The sequence below is a fragment of the Vanessa tameamea genome, chromosome 26, assembly GCF_037043105.1.
Source record: "Vanessa tameamea isolate UH-Manoa-2023 chromosome 26, ilVanTame1 primary haplotype, whole genome shotgun sequence".
NCBI lineage: Eukaryota > Metazoa > Arthropoda > Insecta > Lepidoptera > Nymphalidae > Vanessa > Vanessa tameamea.
The window spans coordinates 3059425-3084143 of NC_087334.1; the positions used below are offsets into that span (position 1 = coordinate 3059425).

The 24719-nt window shown below is 33.2% G+C and overlaps 2 protein-coding genes across 3 annotated transcripts in view; one reads left to right on the top strand and one right to left on the bottom strand.

Moving 5' to 3' along the window:
• Positions 1-1615: 1615 nt before the first annotated feature.
• On the bottom strand, positions 1616-21160 carry LOC113393855 (tyrosine-protein phosphatase 69D). The gene is made up of 26 exons (XM_026630951.2): positions 20896-21160; positions 20060-20201; positions 17058-17329; positions 16009-16751; positions 14794-14973; positions 14290-14396; positions 13700-13844; positions 13014-13093; positions 12743-12880; positions 11019-11279; positions 10476-10600; positions 9993-10102; positions 9764-9885; positions 9325-9469; positions 8635-8820; positions 7571-7782; positions 7187-7290; positions 6536-6678; positions 6183-6374; positions 5882-6031; positions 5300-5477; positions 4852-4967; positions 4609-4740; positions 4207-4367; positions 3684-3819; positions 1616-3291 (listed from the first exon to the last, which is right to left on the bottom strand). The coding sequence occupies exons 1-26, from the start codon at positions 20996-20998 to the stop codon at positions 3220-3222; spliced, it is 4455 nt and encodes a 1484-aa protein (XP_026486736.2). The 5' UTR covers positions 20999-21160; the 3' UTR covers positions 1616-3219.
• A 1060-nt stretch (positions 21161-22220) lies between these two features.
• Positions 22221-24719, top strand: part of LOC113393842 (uncharacterized) — a 34752-nt gene continuing 32253 nt past the window's right edge. For both annotated transcript variants that reach the window (XM_026630931.2, XM_026630940.2), the window contains exon 1: positions 22221-22500. In XM_026630931.2, coding sequence (XP_026486716.2) covers positions 22401-22500 — 100 coding nt within the window. In that variant the 5' untranslated portion in view covers positions 22221-22400. The remainder of the gene's footprint in view (positions 22501-24719) is intronic.

Consider the following 24719-nt stretch of genomic DNA (forward strand, 5'->3'; position numbering starts at 1 on the left):
ACATAAAAGGAAAATTATTAAAGCATAACAGGGACTCTATTATGCTTTAATAATTTAATTGAACTGAACCAAGAATACTCAACATTCAATATTAAAAAAAAAGACTTAAAGGAAAGTTATATAAAGAAATTTTAACTGGTTACTGTATGGAAAATATATATAATCTTAAAATATATATATCAGTTTTAACAATGGTTTATCTGAAGTTCAATCACTGATTCAAGAGGTATAATACACAACATACTTCTAAATAATGCTAGCTGAAATCTTGCATAGTGAAACTTAAAGTCAAAAAAGATTAAGGATGTCTTAGACATTCGTTACCACGACTATCAACATTTGGTCTAGCCGTAGAAACTTACCCGAGACCTGATCAGGTCTAGGCTAGGCCACTATTTAAAACTTATATAAAATATTGTATACAATTGCAATGGGAAGAGTCAGCAGTATATTTATTTTTATAATACAAACTATTCAATTTATACAATTTCTTTATACATATGACTTTATAGAAAACTCCAAAGTACATAACACAATACTTTTCGTATAAGTTTTTTATCGTTTATGTTATTTGAAAAGGGCGTATGTAAAAACTTGGTATTTTACAAGAGTTCAGTACTCCACGTAATAATTTGGTCCTATTTTCTCATGTATAAAAATTAATGAATTAAATTTATCCTTATATAAATGTTTCTTTGATGTGTCATGTCGTATTTATTGAAAACTCTACAATAGTTCCAAGTATGAAATACGTTTTGAATTTTAAATTTTACATACGACCTTTTACAATAACAACTGTTACAACTTAGAAGTTTAAAATGGAAACAACTTCGTTTCAATACGAGAAAGTTCTGGAATGTTGTAATACATTTTCATTTATAATTATATCATTGTTAAATATATTATAGTATTAAAGATTCGGTGTCCGCAATGTTACAGAAAAGTCAATGCCGTCTATTCTCTTTTTGCTCTTTTTACGCAGCTTACAGTAGAGTGAACTGGCAGAATACGTCACGCAATGTAAAGGCGTTTCAGACGATCTGAGTCTCTCTTTCTCCTTTATTTTTTATTATTTGTACATTGATTTTTATATACCTTAGATGCGTTCTTTATCATATACTACGAGAGTTAAACGTCACTTTAGCGGTCCACAACGGACAGAAAGTGCGATAAATCATATTTTATAAGACTACGGGCAGAGAATCTTTGATACTAGTTATCACTTTTATAAAAAAAACAATTCACTGTCTAAAAATGTCGACTATCAATCAGAAAACTGCGATGTTCAATATAATTTCAAACAAGTATCAAATCTTGTTTGTTTGAGTATAAACAATGAAAGTTGGCATATGAAACATAATACTGGTACATTCTGAATTATAACTTTTCATAAATTACTTCAGCGACGATATGTGTAAGTTCATTACAGAATTTGTACAAAGTTTAAAGAGAAACGTCTCCGGGCACACTTAATGTGAAATATCCAGGTCAAATGAGTGAAGTGACGTTACATTTTTGTTTACATTAGTTTTGGTTCTGTATTGCATTTAAATATCGAAACGAATACTTATTCATTAAAATTTTGGCAACATTAATCTTACATACATTTACAATACATTTTTTTAGGTCGTAATATAACATTCATTATTGAAATTCACGTAAAATTTCGAACTACAATAGTATGTAGAAGGTATTAAAATATATTTTTTGTTGTCATTAATTAATTATTTGTACAAATTTGGATCAGAACGAACTATCATCATTATTACTTTAGTATTTATAATTTTAAACATCGCAGTTGATAATATTCACACGGACATACCAATTTAGTGTATATTTATATTAGGTCATACAAAATCTAAGTTGATAACTTAGCCTAACTACAAAATACAAGATAGTCGTACGGCGTCAAGAAGTTTCTTTAACGCCGTCACTTAACAAAATAAAAAATTTTAAACACATCGAAAATACATCGAAAAATTCCTCGAGACTGTGTTTCGTGACGATTCTCAATAATATCAGATAACCCTATATATCCCTATGTATGTGATGGACTATTTACAGGGTGATTTTTTTTTAAGATCTTTTTTTTTATATTAATTTACACAGTCACACAAACGAGCCGCTCAATTTGCGCTCGAATATTGTATAATTTTATAATTTTTGGGGCCTTAAATATATCGGAGGTTTTCAAAAAACCTAATTTTTATACGTATTTAATGTAATATCAACTAAAAGATTACAAAATGCTTATATGGCGTATAGATTTTAAAAATAAATACATACTATAACTCAGTAACACTCCGACACTCTTTGGACATATTTTTTTATTTGGTATGCTTACACACCAACAAAATAATAACATAATCGATACTTATATTAAAAGGTCGACGATGGAATATAATTTTATATAAGCACAACTTATTGCTGTCAGATCTAAGTCGTCCTTGAACTAAATATAGTCCTACCTAAATCTTTTACAAAAAAAAACATTTTTAATACGAAATATTTATGGCAAACAATAAAAGCTACTGGGAAGTTAATTCGGTAATAACATTAGCTACCTAAGCGCTACTTCAATAATTTGAGGACAAAAATTTTTAATATTGATTTTCGAATATGCGAACAGCGTGTATATGATTTAAAAAAATCGTTCGTAAATCTTATATAATAATAATAGTTTCTTGGTTTTTTGTCTCAAATATGACGTCATTTACGTAAGCATTAAATATTCTTAAAATAAAAAAAAGTCAAATTATATATTATTCAGGATGTCATTAGCAGTGTAAACGTAAGAAATATAAACAAGCACCTACACTACATTCAGTTCTGGCAACACTTATCATTAACGTACAACCGATTATATTTCTTATGTCATATAAATTAGAGTTCAAAATTGCTATATTTATTCTAGTAAAATTTTATGAATTATCTGTTTACTATTGCTTATAACTAGGACAATAAATTTTCACGATGAAATAAGTTTATAAACAAAATATTGTAAGTATTTGCTTCAAGTAAGTCTACTTTTTAGGCAATTTTAAACCATAATTAATATTATGAAAGTTTAATTTAGCTTGATAGCGCGTAGTATTTAAAAATGTACGCACAAAATGGCAGCTAGCCTCAATTTTTGGTGAGTCAAAGAACCTTTACTCTTTTTCCAAGAGTATTTAAGGACAGAATTTAAAAATATAGTCAGCACACTTAATAAATAGTTTAACTGTCCTCCAAAAGATTGTGTAGTTCCGCATAATTTAATATGGCGCGATGTAGGAATTCGTACTGCAACTGTAAAGAAATATATTTACAAAATATCAGTATTATATGAGATCAAATATAAATAATAATATTTTTGGAACGAAGTTCTCTTACGCGGTTAACACTAGAGTGAACAAGCAGATATCATCACGTAAAGAAAGTGTTATAACCTTTCCCTTTTATTTCTTTCCCATATCTTCATTTAAATAATCTCAATTGTTGTTAATTTATTTTAGTGTTTATTTTTAATACATTATAAATAGCGAAAGGTACATCATTCGAAACGGCCGTCTCGTTTTTTGTATTTCAGTCAGTTTCACAGGTCAGGATACAGCTTGGTCAGGTCAGGTCACCGCTTGGTCTATTAGCTCGTCGTTGCATAATCGAGTGAATAAGGAAGAGTATTGTCGTGCGGTACTCACGAAGGTGTCGATGGTGCGCGCCCGCTGCGATCGCACCTTGCGCGCCACGCACGCCACGTCCACGCGCCGCTCCACGCGCAGCTGCCAGATCAGCACGCACAGCGCCACGAACAGCGACGAGCGCTCCGTGCCCAGTCTGCACACGATCGAAAACCTCTTTTATACTCGCGTCAAGACTTCATTAATTTAAGCGCTGGGATATTATTATCACTTTTAGTATAGGATAATCTATGCAATCTGGTTCGGTAAGAACTAGATGACAACAACTGCAATGAGACCACTACAAATCGGTGTTGACATTTTAATGCTTTTACTGATTACTAGCAAATTTTAGGCTAGGATATTATGATGCTCTAGCTTTTTAAAAAGTTGATCTATTAGAAATCAACTCCTTATATACACTGAATATAAAGCAGTTGAGTTAAATTATTCATAAAAATCAGTTATTATATGAATATAAATGTTTTGACGAAATGTTTAATCTGGCACGTGAATGCCAGTAGTAGCGTGAGGGTGTACGGACTGGCAGTGCACGAGCAGCGGCGTGTGCGAGTGCTCGTCGCGCTCCAGCGGCGCCGCCAGCTCCGCCAGCTCGGCCAGCCCGCGCGTCACCTCGGGCACGTGGCCCGCCGCCGTGGGCCAGCCCTGGTACTGCAGGTGCCGCACGCAGCGCCACTCGCCGCTCTGGAACGCACACGTCACGACAACCGTCACCTCGACTTAGCTCCGGTCACTAGACCTCCGACTACACGTCATCATATGCAGTATAAAGAACACTATGCTCACTGTTAGTATTTAGATTTAGTAATTTAGACAAAAAATATTAGATAGATATTTTTGAATATAGAACATACCTACAATAATACCTAACTTTTTCTTTTGTGAGTTATTTAATTTATTTAACAAATAAATTGTAAATAATCACCTTATTGTTTGTAACTCTGAACTGACGCCTCGTGTAATACGGACAGGATTCGCTTTCCTCGTACTCGACAGAGATATGTTCGTACTGCACCGTACCATCATCCCAGTATCGTGGACATTTGCCATCGCCCAACTGAAAGTACCCACATTTTTATTTAAAAAACAATTTACACTACATTGAACACTGACATAAGTTATTTTATTCTAGAATCGTATTTAAATACTTTTTATGTAGTAGAATTACCTCGCTTAACATAACGATGGTCGAAACATTGTGCTCGGACACCATTCGCCAAAAGTCCATAATTGTACCGGGTAGAGGATCTTGCGTAATAATAAACCCTTCTGTATTGTCATAAGCTGAAATAGAAACAACAATCAAAATCATATATGATTTATTCTAGTAGGCTGTTAAGAGGACCTTTTAATCATAGATTTCACAGAACTGTATTAAAAGCAAAGTTAGCACTGGTTTAGAATCAGTAGTTACTCTTTTGCAACATTTGAAAAAACTAAGTTATGTCATTTAAATACAATTATATATATTATATAAAATATTCTGCCTGAAAGCCAACAAGTATTAGCTTCACGCTTTGTTATCATCTATATAATCTTGCGTTAAATAATATGCCATATTTTGAATTTATGAATCGGCAGTTAAAAGTTAAACTACAGTACAGCAGGCCGCTGACCTTCGATGAAGGAGGCGTTGACGTAGGTGGAGTAGTCGCGGCCGGGCAGCGGCGCCAGGATAACGCGGTTGCGGTCGTAGGGCAGGCACTCGGCGCTGCGGTTGCGCGCGCGCAGCTCCTCCGCGCCGCCCGCCGCGCACGACTTGGCGGGCTCGGCCACGGGCGGCTCCATCATTTTCTAAAAACGAAAAGAGGTTAATAGTATGCAGGGACATTTTCCTATTTCGGAAACTCGCTCATATATAGATATATTCAATCACGAAGGCGTTCTCCTGCACATTCTATTATTGTCGGCGTGCATTACTATGTGCCTTTGATACTCGCGCTTCAAAGATTTCTTGGACGTGCGTGAGACGACTAGAAGTAAAGACAGCAAGACATCCAATCTTATTTTATTTTTGGTAGCACCTTTAGTTGAACGTGGAGCAGCGCACCGGCCTAAGTGAATAAATCTATACTATGTCAATACAAAATATATGTACTGCTTCCCTTGCTATGTATGTACATAGTATGACATTTAGAAACACGTTTTAGAATTTATAATATTTGGTGAATTTGAATAGATATAGATAATATTTGTACCTCGAATTCGTGCTCCATTAGGCACTTGTCAGCACCCTCTGGTGTGTTCCGGAGACGATCGATGGAACTCTTCAGTCTTGACGCTGGTATTTCGGTGTCGCCGTAGTGCGCGTATTCAACGAGGGCCCGATACACGAAGACGTATTGTTTCTACATAAAAATAAAGATAAATACATACGAATAAACATTATAACATTAATATAATGTAATTTCTTGTGATATTTTCAAGGTCAACGGATGCACGATTTGCTTCGGAAGGCAGTGAATACGCACTCAATCATTCGCTCGTTCACTTACTTACCAGCGATTGCACGAGGAAGTTCCGCTGGCGACGCAGCTCGGCCACGGTGTTGAACACGGCGGCGTGACCCGTGGCACGCAGCTGCTCCAGGAGACAGTCCAGCGCCACCAGCGTACCAGTCCGTCCGACTCCAGCCGAGCAGTGGACCACCACCGGCCGACCAACCATGTTGGACCACGCTTCGTTGACCCTCTGTATAGACAGTTATCCGTAAATTGGGAATATAAGAAAATAATTAATTAATTAGATCCAAAAAAAATTACGTAACTTATTAAAATAAGTAAAGTAAGCTATTTTTAAGTAAGCTTTTACGTAATAAGTTCACGTCCACGCTCACGTCACGTTTCATATACCTTGATAAATTTAAGTATGGAATGTGGATGTTCAGGAGCCGCGAAGTCCTTCCACATGAGGAAGTGGTACTGTCGAACTAGTCGTGTCTCGCCCTTCAGCTCCCTCGGCGATGTTGGAGCACTGGCATCACCGATACCACAATCTACAATAATGTTAATATTCTTCTTATATTAAATCCTGTTGTTTTTTTTTATTCAGTAACAATATGGCTTTTTAAAACTTTGAAAAAGCTTATTGCCAGGACTTAAAAATGTTGCTATCTATTTCTTATAACAATTTTCCATTTTAATGGCTATTAGCCATATGAGGTATTATAGACCACAAGTATATTAAACAAATACAAGCCTATCTTTTCCCTGAATTCTTAAAATCCTAAAGCCAAACGGTAATCCGTTACGCTTTCCGTGACACGACAGTGCTGCCACTGCCATTGTCAAATCTCCAGTCTGCTATTAAGTATTTAATCATCACAGAAAGTCCCAATAACTTCTTCCTGTCAAGGGACTGTAACGAAAATTGAACCCCAATCTCTGGATCTGCAACCTTATATGCTAGTCATAGTAATACTAATGCAAAAAAGGTTTTAATCCTGTCAAACTAGTTATGTTTAGTTAATGTTTACAATAAAATTATGTAAAATAAATACAAACCACCATTCCTCTTCGCAATTCCGTTATTTTCCACTATAGGCTGTCCGTCGGCATTCAAAGGTTGTTTGGAGATTTTGAGCTCTCTTACTATATAGTCCGAGTAGCTGTTAGGAAAGGATCAAGTATTAATTGTCATTGATTTATGAATTTAATTTTCACTACGATTCCCTTAGACCCGACCTCGAAGTCTCGAAATAAATATAAGTTCCACAACAAGACTATTGTAAATTATATTTCGCTCTTAAAATAATGTTTAATCAAATAACAAATGAAAATCCTATAACCATATAGTTTGTACTTCTCAGATTTTATATTCTCAGAAATTAATTTTATATTACAGAAACAAAATCACAGAAAAAACTTAACGATTCGACCACCACTAACCGTTTCTCAGACACGTGATGCACCGTGATGTTGCCAAACGCGCGGACGCCCCTCACTTCATCGGGCCAATATTTGCTGCACTTCACTTTGGAGTACTCCTCGAGGTTCGTCAGCATCACGATAAGCTCCAAGCCATGTTCCCAGATCATTCGCCAGAAGTCATTCACGGTTGTATCGGTTGGACCTTGGGCGCATATGAACTGTTTGCGTTCCTGTGAAATTAATTTATTATTTTTATTCATCATGGAAACACGCGAGAGGTTTCTTAGATGAGCAGAGACCGTAATTTAATAAAGCTAGAATACATGCAATACCTGGCTAAGTTCCGAAGGGTCCTTTGTTAGCAATAGGACAGACAAAATAGATTAGACAGGAAAGAAAAAAGTATTTTAATAGAAAAAAATTAAAGATAAATTTCTTTTTTAATAAGGAAAACATAATCGTTTCCTTAACAATAATATCCTTTATGAATTTGCTATATGCAAAATAGATTTAGAGATTGTTAAGAAAGCCAAAAAAAAAAACGAATATAATATTCCTGTATAATATTAAAATATATATCCTAACTATTAAAATATGGGTAAATATATAGATATTCTTAATACACAACTGTCCAAAAGAGCACTCCTTTTGGACAATGGAAACATATTCAGGACTCGTGTGTTTGTGAGTTTTTTTTATTCTACCATAACTTTTAAATGCCTAAACAAATTTCGATATACAGACACTGGCTACAAATTAATTTATTCAGGGCAGTTGTTTTAAATGTTAGATGTAAAAAAAAAGTATTTAATAAACAGACTCAATGGAATATGTCAGCAGTTAAAAATAATTAAATGTCAAGAAAAAAAATTATATTAAATATTGTGTGAATTAAAACAATAACAAAATAAAAGTTTTAATAATCCTTAACCAAATAATTTAATAGACAGAGATATAGAGAAAGAGATAGAAAGGTCACCAGGAGGGGGCAACGGTTTTTCCTTAGGTGACATTTTCTACCAGTTCACTCTACTGTGAGCCGAGTAAAAAGGCTTTGGCTCAAAAATAGTTTTATATCATACCTTGTAACCCATGACGTAGTTAGCGTTAATATAGTCGGATCCAGAGATTCCGTCGATCTGTGTTAACTTGACTCTAGTCTGGTCGTATGCTTTGATGTCAGGATATCTGTTCTTCGGTTGGTTCTCTCTGGCTTCTGAAGCGTGCGTGGTTCGGTCAGGGAAGCATTCGGGTAGCATCTGCAACAACTAGATTTTGCTTTCGTAATTAATATATTAATATACGTTTTTTTAAAATATAAACGCAGTTTATTTCTTAATATATATTTCTTCGTAACAAAATGTTTGCGTGATTTTTACATGAATTCAACACTAACATGGCGATTCAAAAGTGCTTTTATGAGCCTACTTATAAACTATATGTTGAATTGATTTGAATCGCATAGCATACGTAAATCTAAGGTTTGTTTATTTTATTCCTTCTTCCATTCGAAAAGACTAAAGATGGGTTAATATGCTGGGTTAGAACAGTGATTTAGTTATTTGAGTTATTTGGAATATATGAGTTATAGAATTGCTTGGTTTGCACAAACATTTTTAGCTTTTTATTTTATTTAAAGGGTTTGTTTTTAATAATTAACCTTTTTTATGATATAGGTAGGCGGACGGACAAATGCGCCACCTGATGGTAAATAGTCACCACCGTCTATAGACATACACACATCTAAGCAAGCTTATTATATTAATATTTACTTCAAATTCTTTCTGGAATCCGTAATCAGAGTCTGCTTGTCTTTCAGCATAAGCAGCTGCGAGGTCCTCCTTTGCGATTGGCGGCATGTCAGGTGGAACTGCACTTATCAGCTGTTGTCTACCACCAATATGGTCTACCACATATCTGAAACATCGACAGTGTTAGTAGTTTCAATAATGATTTAAGGCATTAAAAAACCGTAGTCTCAAAAAAAATTTAAAAAATGGGTTAATATTTTAGATGGTACGGCAAAAAAATAACAAACTTGTTTTTCTTTAAGTGTATAATTCTATATTTTTAAATTAAATGACTGAACTCTACATCCTTATTATTATAATAAATACATTATTTGTATATAAAATTAAATTTATGAAATAATATTTACTAGAAATAGAGACTGGCATTATTTATGTGTGTTTATGTATTTGTGTCGCGTACCTGAAGGCGGCCTGCAGCGGGTTGCGGTCGTGGTGGTGGTGGTGCTTGCGCGAGCGGCGCGCCTGCCGCACGCACAGCGCCGCCGCGCCCACCACGACCAGCGCCGCCACAACACACGTCACCTGCGGACCGACACCTTGAGCGACTGTTGTATGACTCGACCACTCCCAGCCGAAGGATATTTTTTACATAGATTTCGTGACTATTGTTTATTTACATGGTGACTTACCAGTAAGGCTATCTCCAATGTCGTAGTGGGTGGTGGAGCAACTGGAGTAGCAGCCGCCATTAACACGTTCAAGTACTCGCTATATAAAGGCTCGTCTTCCTCTGAACCAGCTAAAATAAAATGTAACATCATTACTTTATGTACGATTTTTTAAATATATTAATGAAAAAAAAAAAAAACTAAAATTTATTTTATTCGAGACTCAAACTGCAATTCTTTTGAGTGAGATTTTTTGTTTCAACATCATTCATTCGATTGAAATGAAACTTTGGATTATGTTCTTGACACTTAGTTGAAGATTTGGACCATAGTACCGTCAACAAAACCGATAACAAAAATAATTATACAGTCCTTGCAAGGTTAGGCATTCGCGAGTAGTTTACTGATACTGTTATTGAAATAATTTAAATAACTGGTTTTTTTTTTTTTAATTAAATTTGAAAAACATAATTATCCATTTGAATGAGTTAGTTTAATACATACGTATTAGTTCAATGAACAAGGTGTAATTAGCAGACGGATCCAGAAGACCATCTTTGACTAGCAGCTCTTCTTTTATTTCAATCTCCACCTGTCTATCCATCATCATCGGATTCTTCATGTAATCCCTACAAAAATCATTAATTTTACACAAAATGCATTTCTTTAACGGATGTTTTCTTTATGTTTATCTTTTATAATATGTGCAAAACATATAGACTTTTATGTTGATTCTTCCAAGTGAGTTAAGAATATGATAATAGATTGGCGCTTAAGTATTCTTGTAAAGAACAATACTAAAAAACTTGTAAGAAATTACTTGGATAAAATATATGATTTGAGTTTCAATTTGATTTTCATGGTAACACTATAAGCAAACATTAATAAAAACTAAATGCATAAGTCAATGATAAGAAATGCCAAACTAGTTTGATACATCAAATCTTCAATTATCACAAAAATAAATATACATACATATGTATACCCAAAGACATTAAACCTTAAGATTGTACATAAGTTTATGTTATGTATATACGAAAAAAGTACCTCTCTAATTCTGGAGACCTTTTGTCCCTCTTCTCTTCTTCCGGCTCGGCTGTAGTATCAATCTCGTCCTCAAAGAATTCGTCCCTGGTTGTAGTTGGGGTGGTAGTTACGGGCAGTCGAGGAGGAGGGGAGATCTCGTAAGCTCGTCTCGGTTTCGTAAGGCATCGTTTACACGGCTCTCGGTTAAGACCTGGATCCTCTGGATTGAAGTAGGTTTTACCATCCCCAATTATCAGTTCAGATTCCGATGGGAAGTTGTCGCTGTAATAGAATTGTCAAGAATTATTTTTGGCATAATATATACTTCGTAGCGTGTAACCAAGATGTTACCTAAACTGACAGTTAGATGTTAGTTGTCAAGGTCGCGAAACCTTAATGTCAATGTCACTCATGAGAACGTGTAGCTTGTCAATTGTCAAACTCACAAAACGTCAATGTCATTGCTGGTTGCTTTTCTGTGGTTGTCATTGTTATGTTGGGTTACAATGTCGATTAAGTCAGTTAGGTGAAGACGGATAGACTCTCACTCTGATCTCACGAAAGGCATTCGTTTTCGTTTCGTGAAGTACTACAATCATTAAATGAGATATTGATAAACTGTCTATGGTGGTTTTTCATATCTGAACAAGATGCACGAAGAGGTTTGTGATCTGGTAAACGTTAAACACTAAAGGATTTTGGTACATATTCAAAGATAACCTGGCATTATAAACTATAGCCTATTGCAATCACAAGAGGACAAAGGCGAAATAAATAACATTTGACATTTAATTGACGCGAAAACATTGGTCGAAGTCTTGAATAATCTATGATATTCAAAATGAATTTGAAAAAAATGTCGACGAAGCTGTTGTTGTAAGTTTGGAAGTAAAATATAAGTGGATATAAGTAGTGAAGTGGAATAATGTTGCTTTACAAATATAATAAAGATATTAATCAGGAACTGTTAGTGAGGTACAATATAGCTGAGATATTAGCAAATTGCGAGGAACACGTAAATCTAAGATCTGTTTATCTTTATTCTGTCTTCGATTGGAATAGATTACAAGGTAAGGACTATATGAGGCGAAAGTCGTATCGTAGAGCCCAGCACCGTTCCATATACTGATAAAATTATTACACCATGTGTATGTGTGTGCCGAGATGGCCCAGTGGTTAGAACGCGTGCATCTTAACCGATGATTTCGGGTTCAAACCCAGGCAGGCACCACTGAATTTTCATGTGCTTAATTTGTGTTTATAATTCATCTCGTGCTCGGCGGTGAAGGAAAACATCGTGAGGAAACCTACATGTGTCTAATTTCAACGAAATTCTGCCACTTGTGTATTCCACCAACCCGCATTGGAGCAGCGTGGTGAAATATGCTCCATAACTTCTCCTCAACGGGAGAGGAGCCCTTAGCCCAGCAGTGGGAAATTTACAGGCTGATTATGTGTATCTATACTAATATTATGAATGTGACAGTATGTCTGTTACGCATTCACGGCTACACTAATCAACAGAATTTAATGGAATTCAAATTATGGACAAATTTACAACTAACACCTACAACCACCCGAACTCCCCCCTCCCCCTTACACGCGAGCGATATCTACTTTTCAATAAAGTATTCAAATGATAATTTTGAAAGAATAAATTAATAATATTTGTCAGTAGAATAAATAATTTAATGTGGGCGTTACAAATATAATCTTAGACTATTATTATAAACATGTATACATACTTGGAGAAAACATCAGTGATATACGCTCCCAAAACTGGTATAACTCCATGCGCTTCCTCATATTCAACGATACCTATATCCTTGGGTCGTGGTAGGTTATTCCAGTCGAAATGCGGTAACAAACGCACCATGTATACCCTGTTTTACAAATATATTTATTTATTTATCAAGGATCATATATAGTCAAAGAAACTATCAACGATCCGGTAAAGAAAATACTTAGAACCAAGAAAATCTGTCGAACAGAACTGGCGACTTTAATAATATTTACCTGTAGCAACAAATAGGTCCATTTCGCTCCGATATTCGCGGTAGGTACATGGCGAATACGTATTTATCATTTTCACGAACCTAAAAACATTAATTGTACGTAAGTACATATACGTACAATTGTAAATGCAGAGGCGATAGGGCTCCGAGTAAGAATTAATGATAAACCCTGCGAGAGACTAGACAGGCGAGATAAATAAATACGTTAGTAGAGTTAAAAAAGAAATCGATTAATATTTTCTTTTCTTGTGATGACAGGTATATTGTTAGGTGTGAAAAAAAGTATAGAATTATTGGACGACAGAAGAATAAGAAAAAAAGTAGTAATTTTTTTAATCTGAGCCGTTGTTGTTTTTTTTTAAACGAAATCACTTAACTTTTTACCGTCTTGAATCGGTACTTGAGATTTTGGTTTAGCTCTAAAAATTGTGCAGTAGGTAAATTACACATATTAAGCATAAGAGGTTGCACGGTATGGCATAAAAAAGTGGTTAGAGAAGGCACTATTTGGTACCCCTTCCTCCTGGTACACGGGTACCAAATAGTACCAATAGTATAGGATAGTAAAGAGTGCACAAAAGTAAGTCGTCGAAGATGCATGCCTACATTTTATCCCCGGATTAGAGAGTTTATCGACATAATAATAAGTGGAAAGAGTAAGGGAGCCGGCAGCAGAGGGCCCGGTACCTTCCGCCAGCGCGGGCGCGGCGGCGCGTCGGGCGGCGCGGGCGCGGTGGCGCAGTGGCGCAGCTCCTCGTCGCCGCGCCGCCGCGTGCGCGTCATGGCGCTCAGCCGCACCGTGTAGTTCATGTTCGGCTGCAGCTCCTCGAACCTGGGACCGGCACACGCCATTGGAGCTACATTCGACGGGTACTTTGTGACCGTTGGTGCGGACTAAACTAGACCTTATTTCGCGTATCGTAAAGTCGATTTTCTTTTGGACCGATGTTGTTTTTAAGGCTATATGTGTGGTACCACGTCACCATTAAAACTCTAATATTCATTGTGTAGTTCGTTTATGTTCAATGACCGTTGGAAATGGATTGAAAATTTAATTATTTCTTTTGTATAATTCTATTCTTATAACGAATTATTGTATTTGATGTCCTGTGGTAGTAAATTTATTTTAATATATTATCTTATTTTCAAGAGCTCGTAACAAAACGAATATTATGTAATATATTTTGTAAGTTTTTAGTTATTAGTTCTACGGTTACCCGCCTGAGGTCAACTTTTCTAAAGATTTTACTGAATATGATTGATATTATTGAACTCACCTCACACTTCTCGAATCATTCGTTTTAAACTTTGTAAGAGGTCCCCACATGTCTTCCTTGACTGTACCATATCGGTCTCGGTAGGTTGCATTTCCAGTTAACTCCATCTAAAAATACTTCATTCTTAGGGCAAGGAACTATACATTAAAAAATACTAACTGTCGCCCGCGGCTTTAATCGCGTATGAAGAAATCTATGGAACCAAGCTTGAACTCGCAAGGACTTTCTTAGAGTTCAAGTTTGGTTCATAACGAATTTCATCAAATTCGTTTCAGCAGTTTGGTTTTGTTAGAGCAACATACAGACAAACAGAGTTACATTCGCTTTTATAATTTTAGTATAGATGTGAATTAAATATTTTCTTAAACTATCCTGTATAAAATTTCGTCTGAAACATAGTTTCAATCAAGAACCCTTCACCAGTGACCATAACATACGAATTAACACCATACAAATTCAATCAACTAGTTACTAAACTGACACATACATACAAAAACAGCTCACCGTATAACCCTTAATCTCAGCATTTGGTTTCAGCGGAGGTTGCCATGTAAGATTGATCCAACTGCTGGCACAATGGACTGTTACATTGCTGGGCCGACCCGGGATACCGTCCAATGTAGCCGCTTGCATCTCCGCTGACCAGTTCCCACACTGCTTTGTGAAGTCTGAGCATGCGCAAACCTATGACAACAAGGAAAAAAAAAACATAGTTTATAATTGTAAAATAAATTATAACAAATATCCTGCATATTTGAACAAATTTTAATTGTGTATGTCTGATGCAAATGTATGAATAAGCTATGCATTATTATTTTTTCCTGTAATTTATGTAAATAGAAAGTGATTATAACATTAACAATGCATATTTATTAACATTAAATGGTATTATAATATTGATTAACGCTATAGATTCAAAAAATAAAAATAATGTTTTAATGTAGATAAACTTTAACAAACAAAGACTAAATTATACAAAAACAAAGTAATCTTCTATATAAATTAACAAAAACGAGAACCAGAGCATACTTGGGGTAAAAAATATAAATGAAAAGGTTCAATACCCCCCATAAAATATATAAAAGCAGAAACAACTAAAAAATATAATTATATTTAAACAGGTAATAAAAAAAAAACAAATTCCATCTCCAATCTTTGTAAATCAAGCATGAAGCTGCAAATCGTATCTCGAAATATGAAAAAAAAAAACATATTCAAATTGTATTAACATTCAACCTTGAACAATTGACAAAAGATACATACCTCAAGAATGAGATTTTAAGATTAAAAAATAACTTTGTTCAAGTAGGTACAGATTAAATCCGAAACTACTACGCTTTAGTATATTTTCAGACTAAGCTGAGCATGATTCGGCTCAAAAGCTGTTGCAACTAAAGACTTTGTCATATTTTATTATGGGTAAGGGGTTCAAATAGAAATCTTCTTTTGTTATTGGCAATTTGATATTTAAGACATCTGTGGCTATTTTTTTTGCTCTTAACCAAGTTTTTTGGCGACTAAACGAAAAATTAAAAAAATCTTTATACATTCATTAAAAAAAAAATGTTTTTTGGCGAGTAAACGAAAAATTAATCAATTCTTTATACATTCATTAAAAAAAAACGTTATTTGACTATTTTTAGAAGATTTTCAAATTTGGACGTTTACGATTTTTTTGGGGTAAAGCAAGAGTAAGTAAGGAAGCAGTTTAAAACTTACCCTGAACACATATGTGCTATGCGGTTCCAAATTGTCAAACATGTACGGTAGATTCCTACTATCTCTAGAATGATATGCGCTTCGCGGTGCCACCTCATCCATTTTCCTCGCTTCCAAGAGATAGTAATGTATCAATTCCGCTATATCTTCCGGTGGTGGAGCCCATCCGATCGTCACTGATGTTGCCGAGAAGCCGTTAATCGAAATATTTGGTACAAATATTGGATCCTTATCCAACGTACGTACTGTCGATTCGTATATGTGCGGCTTGCTAGGTCCATATGTGGTTGCAACTTCAAGTTTAAGTTGATATTTCGTGGAATTTTCTAAACCTTCCATGACGAACGATATATTTTTAATACCGATTTTTTCCCGAGTGTATAAACTGAAGTCGTTCGACGGTAGCCGACGGTACATGAGGCTGTACGTTTTTATCGGCGAATTGTACGAACGGATTGTCCAATTGAGGAAAAGTTGAGAAGCACTGATCGGTATGACCGTATCGATAACGACTTGTGGCGCAGCGAACACGATGATATCAATTTCACCGGTTATATTCGTCGATGTAACCGAATCCCAAACTTCGCAAATGTATGTACCGTTATCTTCTGGGCTCCGGATGTGTAGATCGAATTCGCTCTCAATATGTTTGAGATCGATACGTTTTCCTGATTTTTGTGAGAAATCTATTATTTCGTCGTCTTTACCTTGCTTCCACCATCTGACTTCGCTGGGTTTGTATACTGAAATAATGTAACAAATTTGATTACGACAACATCAATAAAAATATATAATTCTAAAAACAGTACTTTGGAATTATAGTACTCAATCAATTAACGAACTCAAGTGATACTGAAACTGTGAGTGACTTTGTACAAATACATTTTAATTTGCTCCCTTTTTTGGTAGAAAATGCATTATCATTAAACCCGCCTTTTTTAATGTGAACTAACCATTTTAAATAAATAAAACAAAACACATCTACCGAATGTATTCGTTTCAATTTAATGTATTTAAAAATACATTAATAATAATTCAGTCACACTTACGCTGAAAAATACACTTCATAGAAACGTTATTTTGATCGGTGACGTTTTGCTTGATAGGTCCCATGGTCTTGTTGACTAGTTTTCCTGGAAAGCTGAGATCTAAAACGACCGTTTTATCAGACCTCATTTCGCCGAGTTTAACTACACATGTGTAATTTCCGTCATCACTGGAAGTGGCATTTGCAATTGTCAAATTATAAACCTTGTACTTCTGGGGGTTTCCATCTAGATCTTTTTTTTGTAACAGCCGCTCTTCAAATTCTTGTTTTAATCTGTGACCAAAAATTTTTTTAATTAGGAAAGATGTTATAACGCCAAGTCGCTTTCACATGGTTAATTACTCTTCACCCCTAAGAATTAATTCATATTTAGTTAGCAAAATATTCAACTTTGTTTTGTTTCTGATAAGGTTTAAAATAGATCAACAAAATTGTTATCTTGTTAAGCTTTTCGAATGTTGAGTGCACTCACTGTGTGGTTAAAAGTAAAGCGCGTTTTAAGTATTCTGCAAACTTAAGTGCCGACAAATTATATGAAAATTTAGTGTGAAAAATATGACGTGGACTAATAAAGTAAGAATTTTAATTGCAAACTATTAAGTTATTTGTGGTTATTTGATTATAATAATTTGTTTGATAGTAATTATTTTAACTACCTCTGTGTTATTCTTTTGTAGTTTTAGGATTTATATTTCGGACAAAGTACTTTAAAACAAAAGGTCGGGAGAGGGCTGGATTACAATCGAAAATGCAAGGGCAATTCTTGAGTAGCGACATGAGGGGTGTACACGCAATCGCGCCTCGTCAAATCTCTGAATTTCAAAAGAAACTCACTCCCCTTGCCACTTCAAAACAATCCAGAGTACATGACACCCTTGTATACCAGCTTAAAAAAATACTTACAAACATTTAGGCAATCTTCACACAAAAAAACATCAAACATCTTTACATGATGTAAAGATTTTCTGGCTTAAAATTTTTCAGGTTTCTAAAGAGTTTAAAATGAAAGAAGCCAAAAACATTGTCTGTCTGATAGCATCTATCATGTTACACAAGCTGTATGGTAAAGTTAATGTAACTCTATATGGTTATAAAACATACCTTAATGTTATAATTGCAACTAGCGACCCAATCCGACTTTGCACGGGTGCAATTTATTAATAAAAAAAAAATGATACGATATAAACATATATACCCTACAGGACTCAGGTATAATATAGCTTTCTACCAGTGAAAACAATTTTATAATTGGATCAAGTGTTCCCGCAGATTAACCGCTACATACAAACAAACAGCTTTTATCTTTATAACATTAGTACAGGTAAACTACATAGGTAGTAAGTTATATCATCATATTCACAATTACAAAGATAAACCATTAAATTTTTCTTGTAACTTTACATTTACTTGAATGGTCGGAGTTCATTCCAAGCTGGTTTAATGTTTGAGAAATTTGTGTTTATTATTCATCTCATACTATCATGAGCAAAGGGAGTAATGAGTTTGCATAAGTTTCTTTCCACACCCATGGTGGAGTATCATGGTATAACATGCAATTTAGAGGTGTCCCGGTGTATTTGAGTCCAACTGATATTTATGCATTGAAATGTCTCCAAACTATGGTGCTAACAGTCATAATATTTACAACAAAATATTGATTACAACACATCCTTAGTAGTGAACACAGTACTTATTACAAAAATAAACTTTATCATCTAATTTATTTAATTTTTAAATTTCATTGTAATGATAACGTAAGTTTGTTTGTACGTAGATAATGAACTTTGAGTATTTCCATATTAAATTTGATCAATATAAATATTAAAGCAACTTTTAAGTTACAAAGGGTTGAATCATTTTTATATACTGTATCTTAATTAACCGATTCTTCATTAATTTTTAAATTTCAGAACACAAAGGTCAATGTTCTGTCTAACATCAATTATGGGATTACAAAAACGTACAAAAAAGCCATTCCTTATCCTTCACTCACCCTTCAAAACAAAATACAGGCAAACTTGTAATTATGGTTTGGAATAACTAATAGAATAACTGATGAGTGGGTTTTACCTTCCTATACAAGCTACGCAACACCCTTATGATTTTATTTGTTATATTTCTACTTGTAAAGAGTGATTTTAACTTTTGATATAATAAACTGTATGATTAATGGAATATTAATTATGACAATATTAAGAAAAAAACTTACTGCCTAAACTCCAATTTAGTATAAAACTTGTTCTCATCAATAACAGTAATTCAATAATTAATCATCCAAGTCAATATATTATCATTAAAAAATACTATCCACAAATAAATTTTCTACATGTTAATTGAATTTAGCCAAATACCAATTATATATATTAGATAAATATGTTATTAATAGTTATGCTAATCTTTTAGGGTATTAAAAAATGCACTAACATATTGCCATTTTGTATGAAAAATTCCTGTTACATCAGATCAGTAAAAAAATATATTAATTAGAGGAAAGAAACAAGTTTTTTAAATGTACTGACCAACATTGGTAGTTTCCAAATATTAGTTACCATCAATATATGCTATATATAATAAATAAACACATCTTATTATAGAATTGTGCACATTTATAATACACAAAATAAATAAACGATGATTAATTTGTGTAAAGCCACTCCTCGAATGATTAGAACACACGCATCTTATCCAAAGATTGCGGGTTCAAGCCCAGTCAAGCAGCTGTCATTTACCATGTGAATAATTAACATTTAAAATTCATCTCATGCTCAGTGGTGAAGGACACCTGCATGTGTCTAAATTCAATCACATCTATATCCAACATTGGAACAGCATGGTGGAATTATCTCCAAACCTCTTTCTCAAAGAGAGAGAATGCCTTAACCCAGCAGAGGGAAATTTATGAGCTGTTATTTTTCAAAGTGTATACAAAATGACTGTGCAATATCATTCAGCTATATCTGATTAATTCAGAAGCCTTTACAATGAAGATTAATTTCAACTCACCGATCAGATATTGCAATAGGTTCATTGTTATATAGCCACTCCACAGAAGCTTCAGAGGGTGAAACACTGCAGCTGACATTTGTATCCTTACCAACATCTATTTTGTATAATTGTAGATCTAAAATCTGGGCTGTATCTTGAGCTGTAAACAATTTTTATTTTTTTCTGACATTTTATTTAATAATACCAAAATAAATTCGACATTATTAATTAAATTACTTAATAATAAAAAACATTTTTAACAAAAAAAATAATGAAAATATATCAGACGGCATGAAAATAAAAATAATAAATAAATTTAAATAGTATATTCATATACTATTTAAATACTGAAATATATATATTTATAAAAAATATATTTTATAGCGACATTTATTATTTACGTAAACAATAAAGTTGTCCTTAATAATGTTTTTGAATAATTTAAATTGTAAGTAAAAATTCATTTAAAATTGTTATTTACCCAAGGGTAAGGTATTAACCACCTGGCATAAATTCTATGGATAAAACCAGTTATTTTTCCTAAGGAGAATAAATTCATGTGAATTTTAAAATTATATCTTATTAGCTTTCATAGATAGAACAGAGGACGTACAGGCGAGAAGACCTCTTAATATTTATTTTCTTATATATTTAATACAGTGCTATAAATCAGTTTAAGTAAGTTTAGTTGCTCAGTAAAGTTTTTCTACACAACGCAAGATCGACCGTAAATGTTTATAAAAAAAAAATACGTTCCTGTAATTTTCACGCAAATTGTACTTTTTAAATGAACTATGTGCATGTAAACATTTAGTCATTATAGGTCTTATTTACATTTATTGTTTATTACTTACCAAAAACTGGATAACACGATGCGATACACCCAAAATAAAGCGCAAGTGTTACGAAGTACTTCCTGACCAAGTGAACCATCGTCATGGCGGCAGACGGTGCCATTTACGTACAGTACACTATATTTTGTCACATAAAACTCATCGCACGGTAACTACACCATCTTCAGTTCACTTACACAGGGATATCACTGATTATTTCTAAAATTATCACAATAAAAAATTACAAAGCGGCTGACACCCAAAGCCGAACAAACAATCCCACTGAAAAGTGTTGCCAGTTGCCATGTATAACCGTAGTTTTTTGTAACTATATACAAACAATATGTGTAACTTAACAAAATTAGTAGTAGAGTAGCTACTAAAATTGTTATTCAATCCTTGAAAATTATCATGAAACTTGAATGTTTTACAAAATCTATCCATCTCGGCTTGGTAAGGGAAAAAGTACAGTCCCTTAACCCTCGCCACTCTTTTATGATGGTGGTGAAAAAATAAAGTTTTGACATTTAATTTAGGATGACTTTGTAACAATCTTTTATCTTGTTAAATATTAATTAAATTCTCTTTTGCTTTGTTATTTATCTATCAGGCTTATATTATTTTTCAAATAAATAAACTTTTTAACCTGAAATGTACTGCAACTTTGCCGAAGTATGATAATTAAGTAGTAGTAAACTCACCTAGGTCATAGTACATTATTATAGCATCTGATATATATCTTATAATTTAGACTTATAATTGTTATATATCTTCCTACGACTTCATTACAAATCGTCATATTCTTCTACTAATTTCAAAACAATTAAGAATTTATTAGTACTCAAATTTTCTTGGAGTCATTACACACATTTTAATATTGGTAATAACTACTTTTGAAGAAAAACATTAAGTGACAACTATATGAATAATGTTTAATGTAAATTCAGTAAATAAATGAAATTGTTTTTCTGTAAATCTCTAATTATACGACCCCTTTCTCAAATTTTAGAGTTATATTTCTGATGATGAATACAATTATTGATAGAAAAGGTTGTAACGATTAAATTTGAACTCCCTAATATAAATAAAAAAGTAATCCAATAAAAAAATATTTATCTAGAGTTAGGGTTCCTGCCTATTCTTATCTTTTTTATAGCAGGACATTTAACGCTTTGTTCAAGTTAAAAATATTTAATACTAAAGTGTCTATTAAAATTTGCTACACAAGTAATAAATATTTTCAAAATAAAGTTAAACTTAATAAATCATATTACTATTTTAGCCCTCTAATAATTCTTGGAAGTAAAGATAATTTGCAATTGGCAACATTGATTGTTTATTGACAAGGCAAATGACAGACGGCGGGGTCCTAGTTCGATGGCAGATTAATTGAAATAGTTTAGAAAAAATAAATGACTAGTTAATGAGCTTAGATTACATGTACATACAGTTGATGTGAAAATGTGGTGTTTATATATTATTTGAACTGTTTTCACACGAAAATTCGTGTATATTGTACTGTAAAGATGTATATTCACTACACGTTAGGAGCCATTTTTATTGTATTTATTTTGTGCGTTCATTGTGATAATGCTGGTACTAACAACGAAATCTTGGAAATATACGGTAAGCAATAATATTTATCATCGCTTTTATTGTGTGATGTCTATCATTTACCTATATCAGGTTTATATTCGTTTTGAAAAGATCACGCCTATATATTTCTGACCTGTCAATCTTAATATGTCTATAATATACGGCAGGGGAGTTTTGTGTCGAATTTGCGCGCGTATTTTGTATTTCAGTAAATGTTATTTATTAAGTAATTTAAATTACCTATATATCAATAAAAACATCGATACGACCATATAATTTTTATTTATATATTTTTTTCAAGAGCCTTACATCCTGATCTTTAAAATTACGAGGTACCGATTGATCAACAATTATTTAAGTGTAGTTTAGTTTATATATACATAGTTTGCACCACTTGCACATACCTTGATGACAAAAGGTATTAAAAAAAAAAATGTTTTTTTTTTTTGTTAAGTACTGCTATCATTTTGTTTAATTTAAAATGAATTATAGGCAAATTGAAAAAAAAATTGGGCAGAAAACACTTAATTAAAGGATTCACCCAATTTTCAGTGATTACCTCGACACAAATACATTTGAACTCTAAAAAGCATAAATCATTCCTCGTAATGAAAATGTATTCATATATTTAAGTTGCATTGCCTGAACATTCTTTTCAATTAGCATAATTATGAGTGTTTATATAATTAATGCAGAAAAAACAACAACAATCGGTTTCTCTGTGGACTGTGTGCAGCGTTGTTAGTACAATTCGAAATAATACATTGAATCATTCTTACTCATACATTCATATTACATTAAACCCTCAATTATTCATAGAAAGGTGGTTCGGTAATTAATTTATGACATAATGTATATATTTTTTAAATTTTGTTCTCTTCTCATCCTAAAATTGCAATCTAACAATTACATCATGATAAACAAAAATTTGATATACCTTTCCTTTATAACATTTACTCTTTATTTTGATTTAAATGTGACAAGGGTCGAGAAATCCTTGGATAACATTTTTTGTAATCGGAATAAAATTTTTCCGATTCCATTTCATTCTTTTATCATACAATATGCGTTCGGTGAGTGGATGAATGAAATGACAAGTAAATGATAAAATGATGTAATGTGGTGTCTCTTGCTTATAAATTAAAATATCTTTATGTTATTATTATTTGTCTATCTTATAATGTGGCATATTTAATATTGTTAATCATGGTGGGAGATATTATATACTCTCATATTGTATAGTACAGTGGTTTGTACTCATGAATCTTTACCGAAGTTTGTGGGAAGCCCCTGAAGGGAGCAAGTACCTTTGAATTTTCATTGATTGTGTTTAAAATTAATTTCATACTCTGCTTTGAAGGAAAACATGTTTTCTCCGTTATAAATTTTTCTTCAACATTATATATTTAATCAATTGATTAGCAGAAAACTAAATCAATGACCTATCACATCACATACATCTGTCCAAGTCAGTTTAAGGGTAGAATAGCCGATTTAATATAAAAAAATATATATCAATATTACATGATTAATATTAGTCAAATTTAAAAAAATACTCTCAAAAACACATTTAATTCTAGGATATATATTCATTGTCCCATTTATTACGATCCATGCTCTTTCTTTGTATTGTAAGTAGGCCATAAGACAACAAAAGGATGCATTTCAGTTTTTTTTTTCGCTTTTGTTCTTCCGCTTGAATGGAAAACAGCAGATTCATGCTTGATTAAATTAAAACAACTTTCGTAAAAGCGAAAGTTTTATTATGGTTAGTAAAAATAAGTTAGAACATTGAAGCGTGACTTGATATAATAGATGGTGTTGCTCTTCTGTTATGGTTATTAAGATTCTAAATGATTGGTTTTTATGAGTGAGTTAGCCCATTGGTTAGTGATGTGAATCTTAAGTAGAGATTGCAGGTTCGAATTCAGACTAATATAGCATGATATAAATCATGGTCGTGATTGTGAAGGATAAAGTAACTTCAAATTTTCTCAAAGACAGTAGGTCTTATTATTGTCTAGTCTTAGCTTTTATTCAATTCAATGCTTAGTTTAATGGCTTTTAGTTGTGCCACAGGGCACAGATTATTTCGCCAATGTCACTTAGGATTAGCTTTTATTATTTATTTTTTTATAGGATGATGTCTGAGTGTCAATCAAACTGTCACTAAGTGTATAATACTTGTTTTTATATAATTTGTTTAAGTCTTGTGGTTTTTCTATACAAAGAGTCTAATAGGAAAATTT

What these genes read in the sequence shown, in the direction of transcription:
- LOC113393855 (XM_026630951.2), bottom strand. Translation starts at nt 20,998, where the DNA reads ATGGCACCGTCTGCCGCCATGACGATGGTTCACTTGGTCAGGAAGTAC. An exon ending in GGACCTATTTGTTGCTACAG is followed by an intron (nt 12,881 to 13,013) that starts GTAAATATTATT and finishes TTTGTAAAACAG; the next exon opens with GGTATACATGGTGCGTTTGT. An exon ending in TAATGGAGCACGAATTCGAG is followed by an intron (nt 5,478 to 5,881) that starts GTACAAATATTA and finishes TTTCGTTTTTAG; the next exon opens with AAAATGATGGAGCCGCCCGT.